At 41.1% G+C, this 23,431-nt stretch overlaps 1 protein-coding gene across 1 annotated transcript; it reads left to right on the forward strand.

The window, feature by feature from the left end:
• The first annotated feature begins 10,949 nt into the window (after nucleotides 1-10,949).
• LOC137264818 (uncharacterized) lies at nucleotides 10,950-23,171 on the forward strand. Its single transcript, XM_067800151.1, has 4 exons — nucleotides 10,950-11,037; nucleotides 16,836-18,070; nucleotides 19,710-19,800; nucleotides 22,863-23,171. The coding sequence occupies exons 1-4, from the start codon at nucleotides 10,950-10,952 to the stop codon at nucleotides 23,099-23,101; spliced, it is 1,653 nt and encodes a 550-aa protein (XP_067656252.1). The 3' UTR covers nucleotides 23,102-23,171.
• Nucleotides 23,172-23,431: the final 260 nt, after the last annotated feature.

A 23,431-nucleotide genomic window follows, 5' to 3' on the forward strand; every position in this document is an offset into this window, starting at 1 on the left:
CAAGATGGGAGTGGTTTCCCTTTGTATATTATGTCGTTGCCGTAAAATCCTCAATGCCTAAATACAATGCATGTTTTGTTGTGACAGAACAGATCTCCACGTGTTTCTTTTCGGTTAATGATTTTGTCTTAGTTTATCATTGAAATAATCTACAGTTGGATAACGTGCAGAATTATGTTTTTTCTAGTTGTGAAAATTGAATCTGACGAGAGACAAGAGTTGTAAACTATGCATTTTAAATAAGTATTCTTCAAACGGGAAAAATACACATGCTGGGGTATGTGAAATTTGCATAAAACGTTTTTTAACAAAACGAAAAAATAATTACCAACAAAATATCATAAAGTAATTAATATACTGTGGATGAGCATTCAACAACACATACAACACGCACGAAATAAGTTACGTTATCATGTTTCCCTGTTATGAATTTTTCACAACACTCCAACAGTCATGTCACACTTTCATATCTTTACAAATCTAATGCTTGTGGTATATATTTGGGATTTTACTCCAAATAACACCTACAAGAATCCGAACATAGTTTGACAACCACTGACAAATCATGGTACATTTAGGCGTTATGTCATAAGTAAATTTTAATTATGTGCTATCTTTTAATTTCATGATTATTATGTCAATAACTCAAGACCCAATGTGTTAACGTATTTGTTTGCATTTCATTACTTGCATAAAACATGATATTTCTGTGGTTGCAGTATCACGTCTAGTTCATAAAAAAATTAGAATGTAGAAAAGTTAGAGAATAACCCCTGAGGTACGAGTGATTATACATGTTACCTTCCACGTTATCGCTTCTTTCTTCAACGTTATCATTTCCTTCAAAGATTTATGGGTTGGGGTTTGGGGGGGGGGGGGTTGTTTTGTTTTCATGAAAAATCTGCAAGGTGCGATTAAGGAAGGGGTGTCATTTGCGTGCAGTAACCAGTTCCACGTTTTATTTGCGCTGCATGCTATGCGCACTTGAAGACAACTGTAGACAGGAGTCGAGTTTAAGAAATTTGTACCTCCAACGTTGAAGAGTTCGATCCTAGTTAAGACTGTGATCTTAAATTCATGCTGTCTTAAGATCGTGTTTGTGCAAGTGGATTATAGCAATTGTATGGTGATTGTAAAGTTGATTGTAGGGGCCTAAGATTGATTGTAACTAAGATTGCTCTGTGCAAGCGGGCCCAGGAAGTGAAACTGTAAGTTATCGTAACGTGATGGATCGTGGATGTTTCCCGAACGTTAATAAAGGAGACAATCCAGTTGACAGATAATTTACCACAAGGGCCTGCACACATTTGAAACTGCCGGCCTGATACAATAACAACCGGCGCTGGGTCTCCGGACTGGCGGTTATTTCGAACGCTGATTAGGATGTGCTATTCGTGGTCGAGCACAACGCTGTGGGCCCTTAACGTCATAAGGTTTGCAGATGCTTTCTGTACTGTCAGCTTGTCGATGGGTGACAACAAACTTCTCTTGCAATAGCTTCCAAATAACCGGTCATCTCTGAGTAGGGCTGGTTCACGATCTAGATCAGTGAGATTAATAATCGTAATTGATTTATCTGCAAATAACACTGATAACATCACACGAATACAATTACCCTCAGAACCAACATCCAAAATGTGTGGCTTGAATTTGTTCCACATTCCACGGCCTGCAGTCTGATCGGTGTAAACCTACATGTAATTAATTCCTTTGACACAACAATCTTCATTTTTAAGTTGTAAATAACTAAATATATTTTAAACCACTGGTGAATTGTGAAATGCATGGGTTACAAACAAAACAGTGTTCTGAACGTATACACCTCTCAAAAAGTTCAGCATCACAAAGTTTTGGTCTCATTACATTTTCAATGGAATAATGCAATAGAAAGGTGAAGCGTATGCACACACGATTCACAAAATGAAACGAAGTGGAATTAAAATCAGATGACCAGGCCATATGTGTGATGTTGTTGATGTAAATCGCGTCTATAACAACTCGTCCTCAGGCACTGGCAGCCATGGACGGGTGTGGTCATCCATAAAGGTGAAGATGGGACCTGCTTGTTGTGCCAGAGGAATTAATTACAGGTAGGTTTACACCGATCAGACTGCAGGCTGTGGAATGTGGAACATTTTGCATGTTGTTTCTGGAGATAAATCAATCAATCACTAAAGATTATGTATTCTTTGAAGATTTACCTTTCAGTAACATGCCGGCACAAATCGCTATCGAGATTGAGGAAGATATTACACTGAAAATATTTGTTGCTTAATCTTTTGTGATGAGTATATAATTCAGAAAACGCTACATCGCGATATGAAGTGAATATTCCCTATGTGACATAAGATGTTAACTCCCTCATTCAATTCAAAGTAGCCCAGGAATTAAAAAAATAACTTTTGTATATTTTATGAGTAAATAAAATCTTCATTCCATCACAAAAGTTTATGTACGCATTTTTTCATATCGATAACGATTCATATGTATTCCTATCAACTATATTTCCAATCATAGATCGTTTTAGCTAGACATAATTTTGAGCAGTCACCATTTGAGTAGGCCAGGCATTGTCTTATCAACAACAAAATCTATTGATTTCCCAAGTTATCGAACTGTAAGAACTGTTTGCAGAAATTGATCTTTGTGGCGGGTATGCGTACTGCACGTAATGCTTGACTTTGAATCGTAGCACGTTCATATATGAAATCAATGTATGGTGCATCCGACGAGTCAAAACAATCATACAAACAAAGTTATAGTATGGTTATGAAAAGCTACATAGGGGTTTAAAATCCCTGATGGAGCGATGCCTTTTCCATGTGTACACAATCGTATGAATTTCCCATACGCGAGCATGTGGGTTTCACCTCAAATAAATAAAATCCATAATCAACGTTACTATCGAGTTTGAGGTAGTGGAATAGCGTTAAAGCGTTCACTTGTCACGCAGAAGATCAGGATTCGGATCTACAGATATGTACAAGTTCTGAAGACCTCTTCTGTCGTCCCCGCCATGATGTTGCTTTTACATCAATATCTGATATTGCCTATGTGACCTACCTTTGCGTATACTCACTGAGAAATGCTTGATGAATCATGAGTAGCTTTTGTGAGATATTACAACACTGCTGTAGCAAAGTGTTATCACGAAATGTTTATTGCAGATCTACATGACACACACTGGTCTTCGATGAAAGGAGAAACGGCAGCCAGTCAGAGAGACAAAACAACTTGATGCATGTGCCAGTTTTAAAAAAAATGCATAAACGTCCTCGGTTTGACGAGGCATGACAATATGTTGACGTTTTAGATGTAAGTATTCTTTGTAACTTCTTAGAGTGGTATGCTGAAAGTTGAGAATATACAACAAACTTGGAAACAACTTCCATATTCCGTGACTGTGACGTTTCGACTGACAACGGTACAAGAATCTGTAACGGAACGTTGCACTCATGAATAAAAGACGTTATCCATAAAGATTGTTATTATGCGCGCGTGCGTGCGTGCGTGCGTGCGTGCGTGTGTGTGTGTGTGTGTGTCCATAACGAGGATTGAACCATCCAGTCCCTGAAATGGTAATGTACTCAGTATACCTTGTTTGTTGGCCACAGTATTGCAAGCTCTGTATTTTTGTTGATTGTTCTGTTGTTTCCGTTTAGGAAATAAAATATATTTAAAAGTTAGGGAACACTAGTTCTCATTTATTCCAACAGTTATCTCAGTATCAGTAGCTACATAGCAGGCTTCTTTGTCAGCAGCAAATGATCCAGCAAAGATTTACATAATCCGTATCGTGTTATAGTATCCAAGCACAACAGACTACAACCGAATGTGGTAACCATAATGACGAATGTTTGTCGGCGCTTTAAGCAGCAAAAAGTGGAGCAGAAAGTGGTCAACAAAACGGAGAGTGTGTCCTCTTCTTTCATACACATAAACTAGTACAGGCTGTGGTGACGACAGTGCAGCTAATGTTCTCACGCTTCAAGAACTGCAGCTGAAACAATGAAGGTTTTAACCACCCTGGAGGGTGTGCCCAGTTGTTCAGGTCTCCTTGACAGAACTATTTGTTCGATTGCTGTTTGACGCGACTTGCATCGGTGTTCCAACCATTAGCCGGAGTCGGTGGGGTAGCCCAGTGGTTACGCCGTACACTCGGGTTTGATTCCCAACATGGTTCCAGTGTGTGAAGCCCATTTATGGAGTTACCCCCGTGATACTGTTGTATTAAAACGGCGTTAAACTCATTCACTGCACCTTAATAACAGCGGTCTGGAAAAGTTGGGGTATGGTCCAGATATTGTTATCATGAACATCCGACCAACCAGTCTCACACGCCAGTTCCTCTAGTCACCTCACGTAACAAATATGGCTTCCTGAACGCCAGGGATCTTCACGGTTCCAACGTTGTTGTTGCACTGGATCTTGCAGGTCATTTGCAAGAATTGTACAGCAGAAAATGGGCAGTTTATCGAGAAATGATCCAAAGTGAATTGTGCAGTATCTGTATACTCTTAAGAAAGTAGGGGCTAAAGAACTTTCAATTTGGATAGGAAGTGTAAACGTTAACAAACGTGTCAAGGACAGACATCTCATGAACGCACCACCTATTCCCTCTATTAGCACTCCCAAACACATCAATGCAACATCAAACGCCATTTGGTAAATTCTGAAATGTACAGTTTTGCCACAAAATTTGATTTTTCAAATTGTCACACGGCAAACATGAGCGAAAACCCTCAATCCATGATTCACGGGGCACTTGTTAATAAACGTGGTGACATTCAGGACAGTTTTCTTTTTTTGCTCACTTTTTCTGTTGACATATGACGTTCACACACCTGGTAATGAAAATTGAAAACCGGTTGATTATTGGTCGACACAAAAGGTTCCAACCATTTAATCCGGCTGAATCAGAAGGGCGACGTTAAGCACAGTTGCACTGAAAATAAGAGATAGCCATCCAGTTGACACATCTTCTTGAGTATCATATGTTTCCAACTAATTTGAACCCAATATTATATGCATCAGTTTACCAACAACTAGTTTGGAAATTAAGGTTTTGTAGGTTTATGCTTCCATGGTTGTGTTGGGCATACAAATTTACAGATAACACATTTTCAGATACTGAATTATGTCATGATGATGGTCATCGCTTGACCGTCTTACGGTGAAAACCGCTGACTGCCGAGTCGTTAAGTGCACCGACACTGACAAAGTTGGACTGGATACCGTCCGTCGCGTTGTCTGAGGTTTTTACTTTAACTCAGAACACTGCGGTTATGCGTTACAGATCTTAAACGTAACAACTGATGTACAAGTGACTTTATTTCATTCGGTTAGTAGCGGTGATTATCATTTGTAAAGTTACTTACTTCACAGTTACGACATATAACAATAAGTTTATTAAATATGTATATGTGTTGTCTCGATATTTATTGTATTTTTGCACTAGAATAACGAACATGCCTGTGAGCCTGAAAAAATGAGTGAACAAGAAGATATAGTCATCAATATCCCCGGCATTACATCCAGTTTCAGTCGAAGTCAAACTTGTTGTCACGGAAACGCCAAAAATATTTTCTTCATAATCCTATGTGCCCTGTGAAATAGTGAGTAGCGCGAAAAATATATATTCAGAGGCACGTGAATGAAATGCTATTATAAAATAACCGATATCGATAGTGTTCAATCTTCGACCTCTAATGGGCGGGCTTCCGACATTTCACATTATTGCATTAGGGCATTTCCTGTTGTTAAGTACTGGACAGAGAAGAATATTTGGAAAGGTGTTGAGATAGGCAGGCTTATCAAACATACGTGATATCTGGACCAGTTATCAATGGAGTAGATAGATGAGAGCTCTGTCCGCTCTTGTCAAACTCTTATTGATATGAAATTATTGATACTAACACGTCTTTTGATTGACCCATATTTTCACTGCCAGTTTACTTTTCTCGCTAAATGGAATCTGTTTCGACGGATATTCGAAACAGGTAATTCTAAAGTTTTAAATATATGGAAGTGTTCCTTCGGTAGGGAAGCACCATATAAATTACTGCCCAAGAGCTCATCAAATCCGAGGATCCCACTTAGGAATATCTTAAGACGGGTGTCAATCGAGATTGGCGTCGTAAGGTCTTCAAGGGTGTCTTCAACTCAAGCAACAAATGAATCCGAAATTTTAAAATAACTAAAATGAGTTTGTTTATTGCTTTGATACATAGCAAGGCAATCGTGATTACCAGGCATATCGAAAGTCTACAATTCTGTTGTTATTGAATTCTGTTCATTCGGTTTTCTGTTGCAACCTGATTGCAGTAGTCCTTCACTTCGTCTTCCATAACATTGTTACTTCACCTGTTTCGGTGTCAGAGAGTGAAGACACAGGCTACAACATGTATTCAGCACCCAATACCGACAAAGGAGGCAACTAACGGGATCAGGTGGTGCTACGTTTTCGTGACTGATACAAGCCACAGTAGGGAGGGAATCTCTGGATTGTTGACAGCTTTGTTTGTTGCTTCACATTATGAAAGGCTTTCCTCACATCACACATGCCGGGAAATAAAAACTACCTGCTCCTTTCCCATGCTTCATACTCACTAAAATATAAGAGATACTCGAAAACAACTTAATTATTTTAGCATTTTGAATAATTCATTCACTGCTGAGTAACCCGAGTGATCTCCCAATGAGTCCACAAGTTAGTTCAGCATGACCTGAGCTACTATTCATATGCATGGCGCGGTAGGTCAATTAGCACAAATGGCAGGTCGAGTTAACTTCATTAAATAGGGGAGCAGAGAACGTTAAACGGCGATCTTGTCTCGGCTGGTCGGACATGCTGACAGTCAACTGACAATGGTGCGTCCTTGCTCAATTATAGACTCAAGCAGTAGTGACAGTGCCACGCAATGCATCAGTATTCACTTGATCAAGTCAAGCTGAACACCCTGTTGTTCCTTTTGAAGTGTCTGGTCACGCTGTTCCTAGGGAAAGGGCTGGGATCATGGCAACCTATAGCACTGTATGTTCTGCTTGAAGGGAGGTTTCACTGTTCTGGCGTTATATTTTGGGAAGAGAAAACATCGAGTCAGTGCGACCTAGATTGTCCCGGTATCAGTTCCAGTGACCTTTCCTTGCACAGTATGGAGACGCATTGGCTCTGTCATTGTGCCAGACAAGACCGTGCCTATTAAGAAAGTGTAAAGTGAACTCATGTGAAAGCATGATACGTGACCAGCGACGATTACTCCGTGTTCGCCGTTGTGTTCACATGTAACGTCCTTTGGCAGTATAGGGATTTGTAAGGTTAGAGAAATACGCTAAGATATGTTGCTTGTTGATTTATGAACCTGATGAAAGCAGCGATTTGATTTCCTCTTTTATGTACTGAGTATCGTTTAGGTTTTGATAGGTTTGTTATCGTTGACCCCGTACGCCATGATGTTGTTAGTTTTACGCCGATTGTATCAATATTCCAGCCACATCACAGACACCGAAAATGGTTACATACATGAAACACACGTGGGGAATTACAGAAATGTTCGTCCACAGGGACTGACCAATCTTCCCTGAAAGTGTTAAAACCAGGAATGGTTCGTTCTTGTGTCACCCTTTAAGAGTACAGTGGAAGCTGCCAAAACCGACATCTGTCCAATCCTGCAAGTTGTCAAAATCTGTTGTCATAAAATTTCAGTCCCATCCGTGGCTTGTACATTTATCACCAGCTCCACAATCCAGCACATTGTCTAAACCGGATTATTTCTTCAGTCCCAATGAGTGCCGGTTTATGTGTATGTGTCACTTACAGTGCTTCATGTCAAGCATGGTTGGTCTATTCCCATTTGTGACAACTACCAGTTGTGAGACAGTGGAGTGTGGAAAACACACCATACTCCCCTATTTGATAGAATGGATTACCCTTAGCTAATTAGGGTTCAGCCGTGTTACAGAACGTTATAAACAAAACAGAACACACATTTTATTCCAAAAATCGTATACAGAGACACAGAGAACATACACCATATTGATAAATATTAAAATATTAGGATGTTTACAGAAATATTGAGAAAGGAATTCATGTCTGGTAGCGTTTAGTGCTGGGCCATAAAATATAATGTTCAGCTCATCACAAACACATGATGTATGAAACTGGCGAATTTGTTTTACATTTATCAATATCGTAATGGGAAATGAAAGTCGTAACTGTTTCAATGAGCAAACAGTCGCTTTAAGTTCTAATTTCAGTTAACCAGAGCCAATACTAATAGGGTAATTGTAACAAATAAGGTTCTAAAAAAGCGATTCGGTACGCTTGACACTTGATAACGATTGAAAATTAAAATCAGCATTTGAAGAATTTGAACTGTACAGAACATTAAAGAAAGGGTATTCAGTTTGCCATTACAACATAACATTTAGTCTAGTTGGATATAATGTCGGCCTAGCCATATCTTTGATAATCCATTTCAATATTTTGGTGTCTAGTTTGGCGGATAACAGACAAACTCTGGCCGAATCTGTCGCTTTGTGATACAAGCACCAAAACTGGCATGATAGCTCTCAATAGGCTCCCTGTTCAGATGGCAGATGGCAGATGTTTTTAACCAGATGTCTAATTCCAGTTTAAGTTAGCTTGCAGAACAATGTTTTCATGAAAAAATGAAAAATAATACATTTTATGGAAGGTTTTATATCAAACATTAAGATAAAATAAAAATGTTGTTATTTCTTGTCGTAACTTTTGTGTATATTAAATGCTTGTACTACATGAAGTTTTACATGTTAAAGGACCAAAACAGTTTACTCAACAAAAATGCATTTTTAAGGAAACAGCTTTGGCCATTCAGCAATCTATGATGGCCACCATTTGTTCAAGATGACTGCTACTGATCACACAGAAGCTTTGGTTTTTCTTTAGATTTTGTTTGCAGACTTTCCTCACTGTGATATTGATACCTAAATGTATTTTAAAGTGACATCCTTTAAGTCAAGTGGCGAAAATATTGCAATAATATAATAATTATATAATATAGAAAATATTGCAGTAAATCCAAGCATAATATAATAAAAATATGATCAAGATATATAATACGATACCCATGTTTGCTTACCTCGTTCGTGTTACTGTTAACAATTCTCACAAAAATCTTTAATTAAATATATACTGCTAAAAGACCAGCATAGCCAGTATTTTTTTCCGTGTGAGTGTCTAATACGTATGCCCATGGTATACCAGTTTTTCCCAATACGATTTTCAAACATATTGCAATATGTTTTCTGATTAACGTTATATTGGACCAAGAACATGTATGAAGTTTTTGTGATTATTTGTATGAGTTAAATTCAAAATCTACACATACATTAATTTAAAATGAGCTTCACCTCTCAGTATATGGAAGTATGTATCGCAATATATTGCATGGGGGGGGGGGGGGGGGGGGGGGTGTCGAGGGTGTAGGGTGAATATTTAAACTCACCCTTTTATAGCAAAACAATTTGTTTGTCGAATTCCCGAGTTTGAATCCATTTCCAGAACCTGTCGTACAAACGCAACCGAATCTGCTTATATTTTTAGCAAAGGTAGCACGGCATAAATGTGATGCGATTCAAGCGCTTCGTTTTGCACGCACAATCCGTGCAACATTTACAATACAAACCAGAGTGTCTTATGCTTTTAGCATGTTTTTAAACGTAAATCGTGAAGTGAAGTCACGCCTAGACTTACTGACACTAAGGGCAGCAATGCGAGGCATACTTATGTGTCCCCGAGTGCCATATGAAGGTTTTGGCATCGACGTTAGCAGCATGGAACGACACGCGTTCATCCTGGGGCAGATAGGGATCGAGTGATCACTTCCGCCCAGAACAGGTTCACGACTGCATTCTCTGTAGTGGCAGGACTCTGAATAATCTTGGGCAAACTGTCAGGAACCATCTTCGTTAAGCTTATATTCGTCCTAGGTGACCTTTGCTAGGACCTATCCTCACACGACATCACCAGCAGCAACATAGACACTGGAACCTTCTCCAGTGACCATCACAAGGTGGAGAACTGTCACTTATCTGTTCAGTAACGAGTCACGGTCTGGTATATGCTCAGGCGCACAGACAGACGTGCAAGTGTGTACAGACGGCATCATGAACGGTATTCTCCCAGCTGCGAACAGGATGCGGACAGATTTGGTGGTGAAAGTGTTATGGTTTGGGCAAGCAGTGGAAGAATCGACGTTATTCACGTCCACAGCAATCTTATAGCTCAACGTTACTGTGATAAAGTCATCAGGCCTTATGTCAATGCTCGACCGCATACAGCAAGATTCACTTCACCAGAGATTTTCTTGCTCCGAACAACGTTCAGGTTCCTGCATGACCCTCCCGATCACCAGATCTGAACCCAAATGAACATTTGTGGGTCGTACTGGATCGATGTGTGATCCTCATCAGCAGACCTTACCTGCTTTGTCTCTGACTTTGTAGGAAGAATATCAGGATCTTTACTGAAAACAACGCTATTCTACGAACAGTATAAACTCCTGTGGGTACTCCTCAGCAACTTGACTGCTCTCACTTTCATTGTAGGGACGTGGAAACATCACATATGCGGTAATTAATGCGTTTCACTACTGGGAGTCTCACGAATGGGAAGACAACGCATGGTTACTTTTAAAAGCGTAAATGTATTGGATTTGATATGGACTATGAGTACATTGCTGGGCATGTGCTTGTGTTACTAGTCCATGACATTTAAATACACCAAAGGTGTGGTATTAACTTGCTCCTGAGCCATACGATGCCCTAACGAAAGATCGAACATCAGTCATGCTTCTAGAATTTCTCTTTGTTTAGACCGGGTTACGAAGTCCGACACGAAATGCTACATCACTGCACATGAAGTTTAAACACGCGCCCCTATCATCACAGTGTACAGAGCGTTCAAGATGTTGTCGGTTGTGATCTGTTTTTTTCTTGGCTTTGTCATGTTTTTACAACTGAAGGGAGTTGAAACTGGAACTTATTTTCCTACAGGTAAGAATTCTAAATTAGACAGATTAAATACAATATCACATTTATCCTATTTGTAAACAAGATTTCTGTGACATGACATTGGTTATCTATCCTTAGTATAACAGGAGTCATTCTTAATGATAATAGGAGAAAAGTTGTGGATTTCAAAATGTTACTTTAGTTACATTTGCTTTTATTGTTTGACAACGGTATATAAGTCTACAAATCCGTTTTGCATACCTGGGAAACCAAACAAAACCTTCACTAAAGCAACTTTACACAGGTACGGCGCCATCTTAGAGGTTCAAGGTCCGGGTTTTATTCTTTAACATGACTACAGTGTGTGAAGCCATGTCATGATGTTAGGCGCGGTATTGTAGTTTCTTGTGGGTAAAATTGGCGTAACATAATACTCACTTACTTAGTATGTTGACGTATAGAAGTAGCCATAGAAATTGTCCGCTGTCACTATATATAAGTGAATAAGTGAATGAAAATGACACATCGGCAATATTTCAGCCATATCGTGACTTAAACAAGTTTAGAATTCACCATAAATACTTGCATAAATACGTATAACAACCTGTCACCAAAGAACCGGAAACCGACTGGAATATCCCAATATCAATCTAGCATATTTCTCTAAACTGGCATTTCAGATTAGGTCAATACAATCTAAAAAAAAGGGCTGAGGATCGCCAACTGAAAGTAGACCACCAATCTATGGACCATGGGGACTTTCCTGTACTTTGGCTACCTGCATGGACCCTAGCTGGATCTTTGCTTACTATGTATAAGGGCAATTTTGTCATAACGGTTGTTAAGAACGATCTATGAACTCAGTTTGCAAATCAAAATGTCGCTTTTATTTGTGCATAAGTATCCTCTCAAACTAAACTACCAGGTATAAGACCTTCCAGTAATTTGACTGAAAATCCATTTTAATGTTGGCCTTACACGTATTGCAGTTCAAGAAGTAATTCGAAGTTCAATGAAAATATAAATACATTTATTCTGAAATTAAGTTATGCATCTTTAAAAGAATATACACGAAGACATATCCTTGGACTCTACAGTTTTTACACTTCTGTTCATGCACGTGCACAATTTGGACGTTTAAATGTTTGTGGTCTTGCATTTGTCGCCGCAATTCATTAAGAAGGCGCCAACCATGTCCTTTTGCGGATGATGTCAACTGGTTATACAAGTCCATGAGAGTCTGTTCCTGTTGGTTCTCTGGAGGTGTTACACGCTGTTTCAGCTGACGATCAAGATGACCCCAGAGATGTTCAATGAGTATCATGTCTTGGGAACGCGCTGTCATTCAGGAGGTCATTCTGAACGGGTCATTCAGGAGGTTTACTCGTACACCAGCCTTACTAAGTCGCCGCCGTTGACGTCGCTTTCACGAATCTGTCCCGGAGGTGAATCTGCTATGCGTAGTAGTCTTCGGCTGATGTCGTGAAGAATGGTCTTCCCGGACGGTCTTGGGCGTGGTCTGTTTGCTGGTGGCGGTTTATCAATTTGCTGGTGATAGCCTGGCTGCAGATGAAGGTTGTTTCTAGGTGATATTGTGGGATATATCAGCCATACCGATATCAGCCATATCGATGTGCTTATCTTGGCATATTCGTGATGTTGTCTGGGTTAGTGCATGCTTGTTCTGTCCAACATTGGTGTTTATGTACATGCATTTGGAAAAATATCTCACAATTACGCTTTTTTTTATAAATGTGCATGATTCGTTGTTATGTTTGCTTGAGCTCAAACGTGTATCACCGTTTTCGATTTTTATACAATTTCTTTAGAAATAATAACTTTCTATTGCCCGGAATTTTAGGTTTTGCGTGCTCCTAATTTTTAACCGGAGACAACATGATGTAGCATTATTTCTATGGACACATTACAGCCTGGCATCACTGGTATGTTGCAACTTGCAGATCGTTCACGATGACATCACTTTGGCAGGTGCATCTACGGAAATAATACCACGTTTTCATTTCATTATGAAAATGAAGAATCTCTCACGCGGGACCAGAACCGTCCGAAACGCGAGTTCAGTTAGGCCAGTCATTCACTGTCTTTATTAAATGTGGGTAAGGTGGGGTGGTCTAATGGTTAAAGCGCCCCCTCTTCACATCGTCGAAGACTCGCGTCTTATTTCCCACAAGGAATATTGCTGAATGTTGCTAGTATGTAACCGGCCCGTCGCCTGTATCAAGGCAAATGTTGGTCCCTCTCAATAGTGACTTTGTTACACCAACCCTTGGATGTGTACTCTTTGAATGTGTTATGACAAAACATTGATCACACAAACAACTAAACAATAAATGATACTATCAAAGTAGTAACATGCATGTGACTTGATTTGAAGCACGGTTACTTTTAAAAGTTCAGATCTTTATAAACACCAAATGCCCTATGGCGCTTATGGTTGCTAATGGTAAATAAGTTTATTACATACATGCACAATTTCTCGTCTCACCATTTCTTCAGTATTGCTTCCTAATATGAGCAACATTTGGTAGCGATGTTTTTCTTAGCAGGCAGTCAAACGCTACGTTTTGCTACCGCAAACAATGTGGACACATGCAGCTTCATCACATCGGTTGGTTTGTGTTGATATTTCTCGCTTTAACTCAAACCTGCATTCATATTTTGCCTTATCTGTCCAACCACTACTTAGTCTTCATTAACACTCGTAGTTCGAGTCCGTTATTGTCTCTGAAACCACTCAACTCATGAAACCGATACTTGGCTCTCCCATTTCTCTCCAAATTGTACCAGCCTCGATTATCCACTGGTTCCAGATTCCACTGGGCTTTAATGGAAATATTATATACTACCGACAGAAAATAAGGGAACCAAGAAATTGAATGTAGATGACTTTGACTGTGACAGGTTCCGTTATCGTGGCGTATCTCCCAAACGCAACGTCCAATGACAATGGAATTTCGCATAATGCATGCCCAGCACGTGCTACACGTGCATACAGAAGTTAACTCCTGTTAATGTACTGGAGAAGTCGCAATCACTAATGCAATAGAGATTGACACTTACTGACAGAAATGCCTCCGAGGCAGTATCTCGGTGAAGCAACAAAATGGAGAATTGTGGGGATGATGGAGGGGGGGACATCATAATATGAAGTTGCCCGGCAGATGGGTGTAATTTCACGCCTGTGGGATAAGTACCGTCAAACGGGTGGGGTTGCAACGAGACCTGGGCGTGGTAGACCAAAATCAACGACACCACGACAGGATCGTCTCATTACGTTAATTGCTCTACGCGATAGGTTTAAATCGGCCCCTGCCATCAATAGAGAATTCCGCACACTCACTGGAAGACGCATTTCAACCTCAGCCGTTAAAAACCGACTCTATCAAGCTCGTCTGAAAGCAAGACGGCCTTTTAAGGGTGTCACCCTTTCAGCTCACCATAAGCGCCAAAGATTGGCATGGGCTAGGCAGCATCAGGGACGGGCTATGCGCCACTGGCGTTACACCATGTTCTCTGATGAGTCAAGGTTTTGCCTACGATTCACAGATGGCAGAAAACGTTGTTGGCGTCGGAGCGGGGAGTGATATGCCAGAGCAGCGATTCTTGACCATGATCGATATGGAAGTATAGGTGTGTCATGGTGTGGGGTGGGATTACACATGACAGACGATCAGATTTGGTCATCATTAACGGAGCCATGACTGGTCAGCGATACGTTGACCAAATATTGCGTCCTGTTGTGGCTCCATTGGCTAGATTTATCGGCCGAAATTTTTGTATTCCAAGATGATAATGCCAGACCACATCGGGCCCGAATTGTCTCCGCTTATCTCCGACAAGAAGGTATCCAGACATTGGACTGGCCCTCTAAGTCCCCAGACCTGTCCCCAATTGAACATCTTTGGGACGTTCTTGGTCGAAGGGTGTACGCCAGGGACCCAGGACCCGCCAACCTGACCCAGCTTGGTGCAGCTCTCCAAGAGGAATGGCGGGCAATACCACGGGCAACCATCCGGAAATTGAGTAACAGCATGCCATCAAGGTGCCGTGAATGTGTTGCCCAACATGGTGGACACACCAGATATTGAACTTGACGCCTAAATTGATTTAGTGGATATTTAAAGCAGTTTCAAATTCGCTATTATTTCATTAGTTCCCTTATTTCTTGTCGGTAGTATATATGAATGGATTACTGAAAATCAATGGTACCGAGAATGCCATGCATCTCCCGCACTTCCGATGGAACCCAACACTCCCACAAACCAGACAATCAAGTCATGGATTGTACGGAAAATCAGATGCCATGATGGCATATTTACTGACTTTGTTTTATCTAAAAAACGATTGTATACTGTTGAATCACGTCTCTTGAGCACACAGTCGTATGTTCAGTATCAGTGTTTGCAATATTTTGTTGTATCAGCTGACCATTAGGGCCTGTTGCTTTGTGCAGGCTTTAAAATCTATATGCCCGGAATGAGTGAGTGAGTTAAGACATTTATATAACGTCACATCCGGAGTATTTCAGCCATATCGTGACGAGAACATGTTTGGCATTAGAATGGAACACGTATCATTCTCTGAACGAAAACTGCAGGCCCACTTGGTTACTGTGAAACCAATAAAAACAAAATAGACTGCATTGTACACAGTTTCATACTGTTTCTCCGAAACCAAGCGAAGGCTATGGCACAAAGAGGCCGATGATTCCCGAGCTTAAGGAATATTAAATATTTTGCAACAAAGCCAGGGTGGGTTTTAGTGAAAGGGTGTTGGGCCAAATACATCTCATGTCGTTTACTTGGTGTCATTGATACAAACTACTTAGAATGGATGAATTCCTGAGATTTTACGCGCAGAAACATACCGCTAGTACATCCATATCTCAGACATTGAAGTGGGGCTTAGAGTTACAGAGGCTTCGGTTTCATAAGAACTCTACTAATGATCAAACATGATCAATTCTTCACTCAGGAGAAACATTTCACTGATCAAATGCAAGTAACAAAGACCAATATCTTTGTCTGATAGGCTACATGTGTATAAATTCTTCATAAAGTATAAATAAATTTTGGTATTGTGGCCTGCATAGGAACGGCGTCTTTGAAAACATTTTCATGTCCAGACAAGTGACACACAGGAAGTACACTGACAAATGTCAGCTTCTCTATTGCCTTCAATGAAGATGATTCTTTCAGGTCAGGCTGGGTATCTTCGTTTGCCACCCTCTACTTTCCAGCATTCACAGTCGCGAACGTAATTTCTTTGTAACACTAAACGTCTTAGTTAAAATTTACTAACACATGCTCCAAATCGTTACTTGACACAGCTAAAGCGTATAGAATCAATTAAAGTATTATCCCCGATGGCCATGTGTATTATAAATTCACCGGGGCGTGTGACAAACTCAATCACAACTTTAAAAACATTTTATAGTCAGAATGGAATAGAACAACTTTAAATAAACTGTTTAAGAATATCCATTTGACACAGAAGCATTTGATGACATTTATTAACCAATGTATCATGAGGTCTCCAAATGTGACGTTTGTAGTATGCAATACACCATTCTTTTGTCCATCACCTTAATAACAGAGTAAGCAGGCTCGACGAATACATCATGTATCTTATGTGCACACACAGGGTTAATATTCAAACCCAGTGGTACGTCCGGCACCAGTTTACCCTAAGCCTTTCCTACTAGCTATGGTTTGTCTTGTGTAAAGCACTGAAAGGCTGCCGTCACACAACTATCATGTCGCAAAATACAGGGTTAAAACACACAATTCATTCCAATTTCTTTCATTCTGTACTTATAGATGGTCCGTCTGTGTGGACAAAGACGTACCTGGGTTTGGTGCACGAGATAGAAGATGGCGGAAAGGACGCTGGGCGTCTCTACATTACAACATCTGATGCCAACAACACTGACGCGTGGGTTAACGCAAACTCCAAATCTATTCATCAAAGCATCGAGTCAGGTGAAAAAGCGGAAGTAAAGCTATCCTATAAGGTCATTGTCCCACAAGAATCAGCTAAAAATAATTTATATGGGATTTGCGTTGTTAGCCCTGGCGACCTCGGGATCTATTTCCGAGACAGATGGACATTTTTTCAAATGAGAGAACTGAGCCAATTAGGCTTCCGGTATACAGTTGTGTCTTATAGCAACACTGCTGATCCTATGTTATCCGTGGTAGGAATATGCGTCCCCTTTGACTTCACAAAGCTTACCATTACGTTTAGGGATGGGGTGAATGTTTCAAACGTTCTCGGACCAGTAAGTAGTTCGATAAAAGGACAAACAGTTGTGTTAAAGGGATTAGCATATCGTTCTGTTCTGAAGCTGGAAAGCGATGAAGATTTAACAGGGACGATTATAGAGAGTTCCAACAGAATAGCAGTAATAGCAGGGGCGATGTCAGTTGATAATTCCACCAGATCTGTTTATCTAGATCACATGACAACACGAAACGCTGGGTCAGAGTACATTGTTTTTGGTTTGCCGGATATCGGCGGAAGTGACACCGTTCGTGTTGTCGCAAAATCTCGTGACACCAGAGTTACCTTGGACAATAACCAACAGCTACTGCTCACCGAGGCAGGAGACTTTGCAGATGTGTCTTTCTCAAGAGGATCTTTTCACACGCTCACCGCTTCCTCTGAAGTAATTGTTGCAATATTTCTTAAAAATGGCGGTCCACGAAAGACCGACATGGTGGTTGTGCATTCCGTCGGTTCAAGCACCACTTCAAAGTATCAGTTTTCTATACCATCGCTATCAGGTGATGTAAATTTCAAACACTATCTGGTAGTAACTACAGACTCGAGTGGACAGGCCAGAATGGTTTTAAACGGACAGGCTCTGCCCCAGGAAACAGTTTGGTTCTCTATTTCTCGAACAAGCCACGTGGGAGGGTACGTGCCGCTTGTCGACACTGTACAAGCTCAGGTTATATCTACCACTGATGGATCGTATTTCAACGCTTATCTGATGGGCTACGGAGATGACGCAACGTACGGATCGGCTTTAGAAGGCATTAATACGCCCCAGGTATGTTGTATGCCGAAAGACGTTATGATTTATGTGTTCGAATATCTATGCAGCCACAGCCCAGAGAGGTTGGATCGTGGGTTGGAATCCCGAATAACTCAAAAATCGTTTCTTGGTCAGCCAGTAAAGGGCCGCCTCCTACTCTCGAGGTAAACACATTTTCTGCCGAGGTCGCCGATGTGTGATAGTTAGTGGTTGTTTACATCACTGACCAGTAACTAGGAAGTGGCCCAAGTCTGTGACTTATCAAAATTTTGTAGTGTAACGGATATTCGTGAGTTTTAACCAACTTGAAAAAATCGTAACTTTTCTCCGCCTTTCCCGATAAGATTCCCCTTCCTAGTAAGGACCTGCACCTAAAAAGGTTACTTTCCTGTTATGCCGCGAGAATAGGAAACGGCTCGAAAAGTCAGCGGCGGACGACCATGTTTTTCATCGAGCTCAAATGAGATAATATACTTGATGGATCAAGCAGTTGATAGGTGCAGATGTTAGAGGGGGAATCTCTTCATTTAAAAACAACAAGCATACATACGAAAGGAACTGTTTATATTATCTTTTCCGCTGATATTCGTAAGTACCGCGAGATTAGGAGACGCCAGTATACATTATCCGTGATCATGCGTGTCACCAAAGTGGTAATGTCTAAGATCTACATCACTTTCTTTTACATTAACCCGACAGCCCTAAGTGCGACTAGAAGTCTTACTAGAATGCTTCCTGCTTCCAAAACATTGCAAGAAGCAAGGATTGTAACAGTTAGCAATGTGTATCTAGCAAACTGCATCTTGCATGTAGGAATGTAACCAACACTAATTCTTGATAGCAGCCCAAGCAGTTGGTAAGACAACACGAACAGCGCTGTTTACCTGGTAATCAAAAGTACTCTGAGGGAAACAAATAAGGGATCGAATGAAAGCACAAGTGTTCCTAGACTGTTTCCAGATTCCTAGAACCCATGTGATACAAAGCTTGTGAAAGAGTCTTGTCCTTTCATGTGATCCTTGTCTTGGTGTTGTTACACGTGGACGTCCAGAACGTGGTCGACCGATGACGTCGTTTGTGTTCTGGTAGCGTCTTACCAGTGCAGAAAGACCAGTAATAGGCCACTATGCTTGTCGTAAGAGGCGGATGGTCAGGCTCGCTGATTGGGTTGACACGTGTCATCGGTTCCCAGTTGCGCAGATTGATGCTCATGTTATTGAACACCGGATTGTCTGGTCCAGACTCGATTATTTACAGACCGCCACTATATAGCTGGAATATTGCTGAGAGCGGCGTAGACCTAAACTCAGCTCACTCTTATTTCTAAAGTACTTTGGATGTAATTCATATTTTATTTGATGTGATAGGAGTATTGATATTTGTGGTGTTGACCGTTCACTAAAGTTGATTCGTTGGGATAGACCTCATAGTGTGTCAGCTCTGTGCTCTAGCTAATGACCTTCACGAAATAGTAAACATGTACAACATGCATCACTGGAGACGTTATGCAAAGATCACTTGTTTGTTGTTAATCAATCGACAGAGGTGGTTACAGGTGCACGTATTGATCCATTTTTACGCATAATCAAAATAGGAAGAAGTGGTGATTGATTAATTGTTGCTTCACAAAACTAAACAACCTTTCCATGTTCAGGAAGACACCAGTGACCTTCAGGCCTCCTCCGGCAAGACGTTTTGTGGCAGGACTGGACAGAACGGAAACTTCATCTCCAATGGGACGCAAAGTAAGGACAGAGTTCACTTGTCGTGAAATGTCCAGAGTATAAGCATGTGTAACCGATAACCGAACTTTGACGATCCAGATAACACCCTTAAAGCCAATGTGTGAAAATCGTCAACGAACAAACGCTTACTTCTTTATGTGGCACGTGCAGTCGGTAAATGCTGCTGATATACAGGGCTGGAAATTTACGCATTTGGCAAACACCTGATGTTTTCATTGGGTTTTGTTGATCTACTCATGTGATTTTCAGTGCCATTATCCCTTTACCGCAAAGGTGTAGCGAAAGCGATGCACGGTACATTTGAAGACACCAGAAGGGTAATATTGTTCAGCATTTACCGAAATGAGCTACTGTTGCTGACTGATCCGTATCCTGTCCTCGGCGTCGTTCCCAATCATGATCATGTCTTATGGAGGGCGATAAGTCTGGTGAAACTGCAATAACAATACAGAAATGTTATCTAACAAAATCTGTTACAACATCTGCAACGTATGTGGGCTTTACAGAACTACATCATGACATTACGGCCATGCATACAACATATCAGGTGTTCAACACACATATACACTTAACATTTGCATACATAAACGTACAAATTGCGAATCACGACCGTGGGGTCAAAATAACTTCACATTATGATAAGTGTGTATTATAACATACATTATCTTTATATGGAGCACGGTTACGTTTTTGAATCAGTACACAGTTATCTTCCCAATAAAACAATGCTTGCTAAGTTTTGAACCAACAACAAAAGTTCTTGTTGCCATATCTTACGATCAGAAAAAACAACATTTTGCAGATTGTCAAGGTGTTGTAGAAACTGCAAGAACTAGAGGTGTGTAAGGAAGATTGTCGCTTTCCTTTCATTGAAGGATTAAAATTCGACTCATAAAAGTAGAAACCTACTTTTCCATTATCAAAATAAAAGCCTTCATACGTTATTTGAAACATCGGCTGGTCGTGGCACAAAGGCGGAGAAGGTAGTGAGTGTGAGTTCAATCACATGATGCCTGTTTACATGACAACAGCATCAACCCTTTATGCATTCGGTATGTATGCCTGGCTTTAGAATCAAAACCGTTTTGACGTCACAACGGACGGTACTTTAAACGATACCCTTAATCACAAGACTGTACAGTGTTCGTGCCTATACCCTCAAGATAAGCTGACAGATCAACTGCAGTGTTCGATGAGACATCGATGGTATTGATTCAACGCTCTGGGTCGAGTATCACAAGGCTTTCAATCAATATTGAACAATTGGGATAACGTTGACACAAGAAACTGTAGAATATAGTTTAAGTGCATGCGAATGATAATGAATTTGTTTTGTGATCCACGTCGATTCGCTGTCAAGTTATGGGGCTATCTCAGCACATACATGACTATGAATGATGGATTACTTCACACCAGACTGCAAACACCGAAGGCTTTAACGCCTCTCGAGGCCACAATTTATTAACTATAGTCACATAAAGAAAATGTGCATTGTCAAAAATATTATCAGAGTTGATAAATACAATAACAATGTCAAAAGTACATATAAACTTTAATGGAGGGATCATGAGACCATAACGAGTGGGGACAATTTCAATTGAAAAGTCAATCACAGTGGCGTCACGAGTCCACAAGCGGCACCCAGGTCAAATGATTATGTCACAAGCTCAATAACGGATATGTCAGCCATAGGCATTGAGAACAGCGGTTGAGCCTATCAAACGTGCTAGGAATTCTAGTGGGATGTCACGCCAGATTCTGTTGCAAGGTCAAGGACGTTATCTGGCGGATGAGGACGACGGCGTAGACGTCGATCCATCTCGTCTCAAACAGACTCTACTGAGGAGAGATACGGTGAATTTGCAAGTAAGTCAACGTTGTAGTGTTGCAAGAAATCCATTGCAACCCTTGCCGGATGAGAGCGGACATTGTGCTGTAGGAATTTAACCCAGGCCCTAACGTTGGAGAAAAGGAATTGCCACAGGTCGAAGAATTTTACCCATGTTGCCCACACCAGTTAGGTTGCCCAGAACAATCACCAAAGGATTTCCTTGGAGTGTTGTTCTTCCACCCCAAATCATCACGGAGCAACTGCCAAAGCGATTCCTCTCCACGATACAGACCTGTGCACGTTGACTTTCATCACTAAAGGAAATGTTAAACGTGGACTTATCTGTGAAAACAACATTTCTCTACCTAAAGAAGGGTCTGCGAACATGATTTCGGCACCACATCCGGCTAGCTTGTCGATGACGTTGTGTCAGGAGAGGTTGTATGGCGGGATGTCGTGGTCAGATCCCGTGATCACGTAACCATTGTCGAACTGTGTGAATACGGCGAAGTCCTGGAATGGTCCGGAAAGTCATCACTGCAGTCTGATACCTGAGGCGAAGATGGGTCACCCTTATCCACCTGTCTGTCTTGGCGTTGTTACACGTGCACGTCCAGAACGTGGCCGATCGATGACGTCGTTTGTGTTCTGGTAGCCTTCGGCAATCCATGCTTGCCATAATAAGCGACTATGCTTGTCGTAAGAGGCGACTAACGACAGACCGCCGCCACATAGCTGAAATATTGCTGAGTGCGGCGTAAAACTAAACTCATTCACTCACCAGTGCAGAAATGGTGTTCCGGTGGCAGAGGAAATGTGCAGACACTTGCCGGTGAGACATTCCCCCTCGGACCACCCCAATGGCCTCATGACGTTGTGCAGATGTTAGCCTTGGCATGTTATGAGTTTCAATAGCCGATTAATTTTTTTAACGATCGCAGGGGCAGGGGTTGATCTCTCGAAAGTGACAGTATTGTCTGGCATTCATTTGCTCTGTTTCTCTTTCCCGGAATGCACGTGCAACAACGTATTGCACGTCCAAAGGACGAAACCACTGACGTCACGGAACGTGGCACGTGGCAACATAAACATAACCACCACAGCGAGCATCCGGAGTCGTTGGGTTCGTCTCGGGTCTTACAAATATGCTCAGCTGATGATATCATTATTCACACATTACCCTGCTCGTAAGTAGTGGTATTCTCTACATTTGCATTTCTCATTGTTTCAGTGGAAGTCTCAAGAGTACAGGCCAGTGGAAGAAAGCGGCTCTTGTCGTACCGATCAATACACAGGACAACGCTCCACCTACAAGCGTGTCAGCAGACATGTTTCCTGTATTCCGACTGTATTGGAGTTAACTACAAGACTGTGTCGTCATCAACTGAAATCAACTGTGACGTCATCATGACGGGACCGTCTTACCAGCTGTCTTCGCAGAATGATTGGACAAGATACTTCTTGAAGTGAGAGGGCCACCGTGAACACAACTCAAGAGAAATGTTAGCCACGTATTTGATACTGTGAGAATTTCATGGGATTTGTTCTATAAAACATGTTGTACAATACATCCTGTATAAAGAAAATGTAAAGTTGCACTGCCAGTAAGCAGACGTTTAACCATCCATTTTGCCACCCTCTGAACAATCACCCCTCAGCCCCCCACCCCACCTCTTCTATGATGGTACAGAGGAACTTTTTCATTTAAAATACAGCTTGCTCATGTGTTGTTCACTAAACCTGTAGCACACTGCGCACTTAAGTCTCATGTTTTATTCTTATACTTACGTTCACCTTATA

The sequence above is a fragment of the Haliotis asinina genome, chromosome 15, assembly GCF_037392515.1.
Source record: "Haliotis asinina isolate JCU_RB_2024 chromosome 15, JCU_Hal_asi_v2, whole genome shotgun sequence".
NCBI classification, from domain to species: Eukaryota; Metazoa; Mollusca; class Gastropoda; order Lepetellida; family Haliotidae; genus Haliotis; species Haliotis asinina.

Coding starts and splice junctions, on each gene's coding strand:
- LOC137264818 (XM_067800151.1), top strand. CDS start 10,950: ATGTTGTCGGTTGTGATCTGTTTTTTTCTTGGCTTTGTCATGTTTTTA. Junction 11,038..16,835: donor TGGAACTTATTTTCCTACAG/GTAAGAATTCTA, acceptor CTGTACTTATAG/ATGGTCCGTCTGTGTGGACA. Junction 18,071..19,709: donor AAGGCATTAATACGCCCCAG/GTATGTTGTATG, acceptor TTCCATGTTCAG/GAAGACACCAGTGACCTTCA.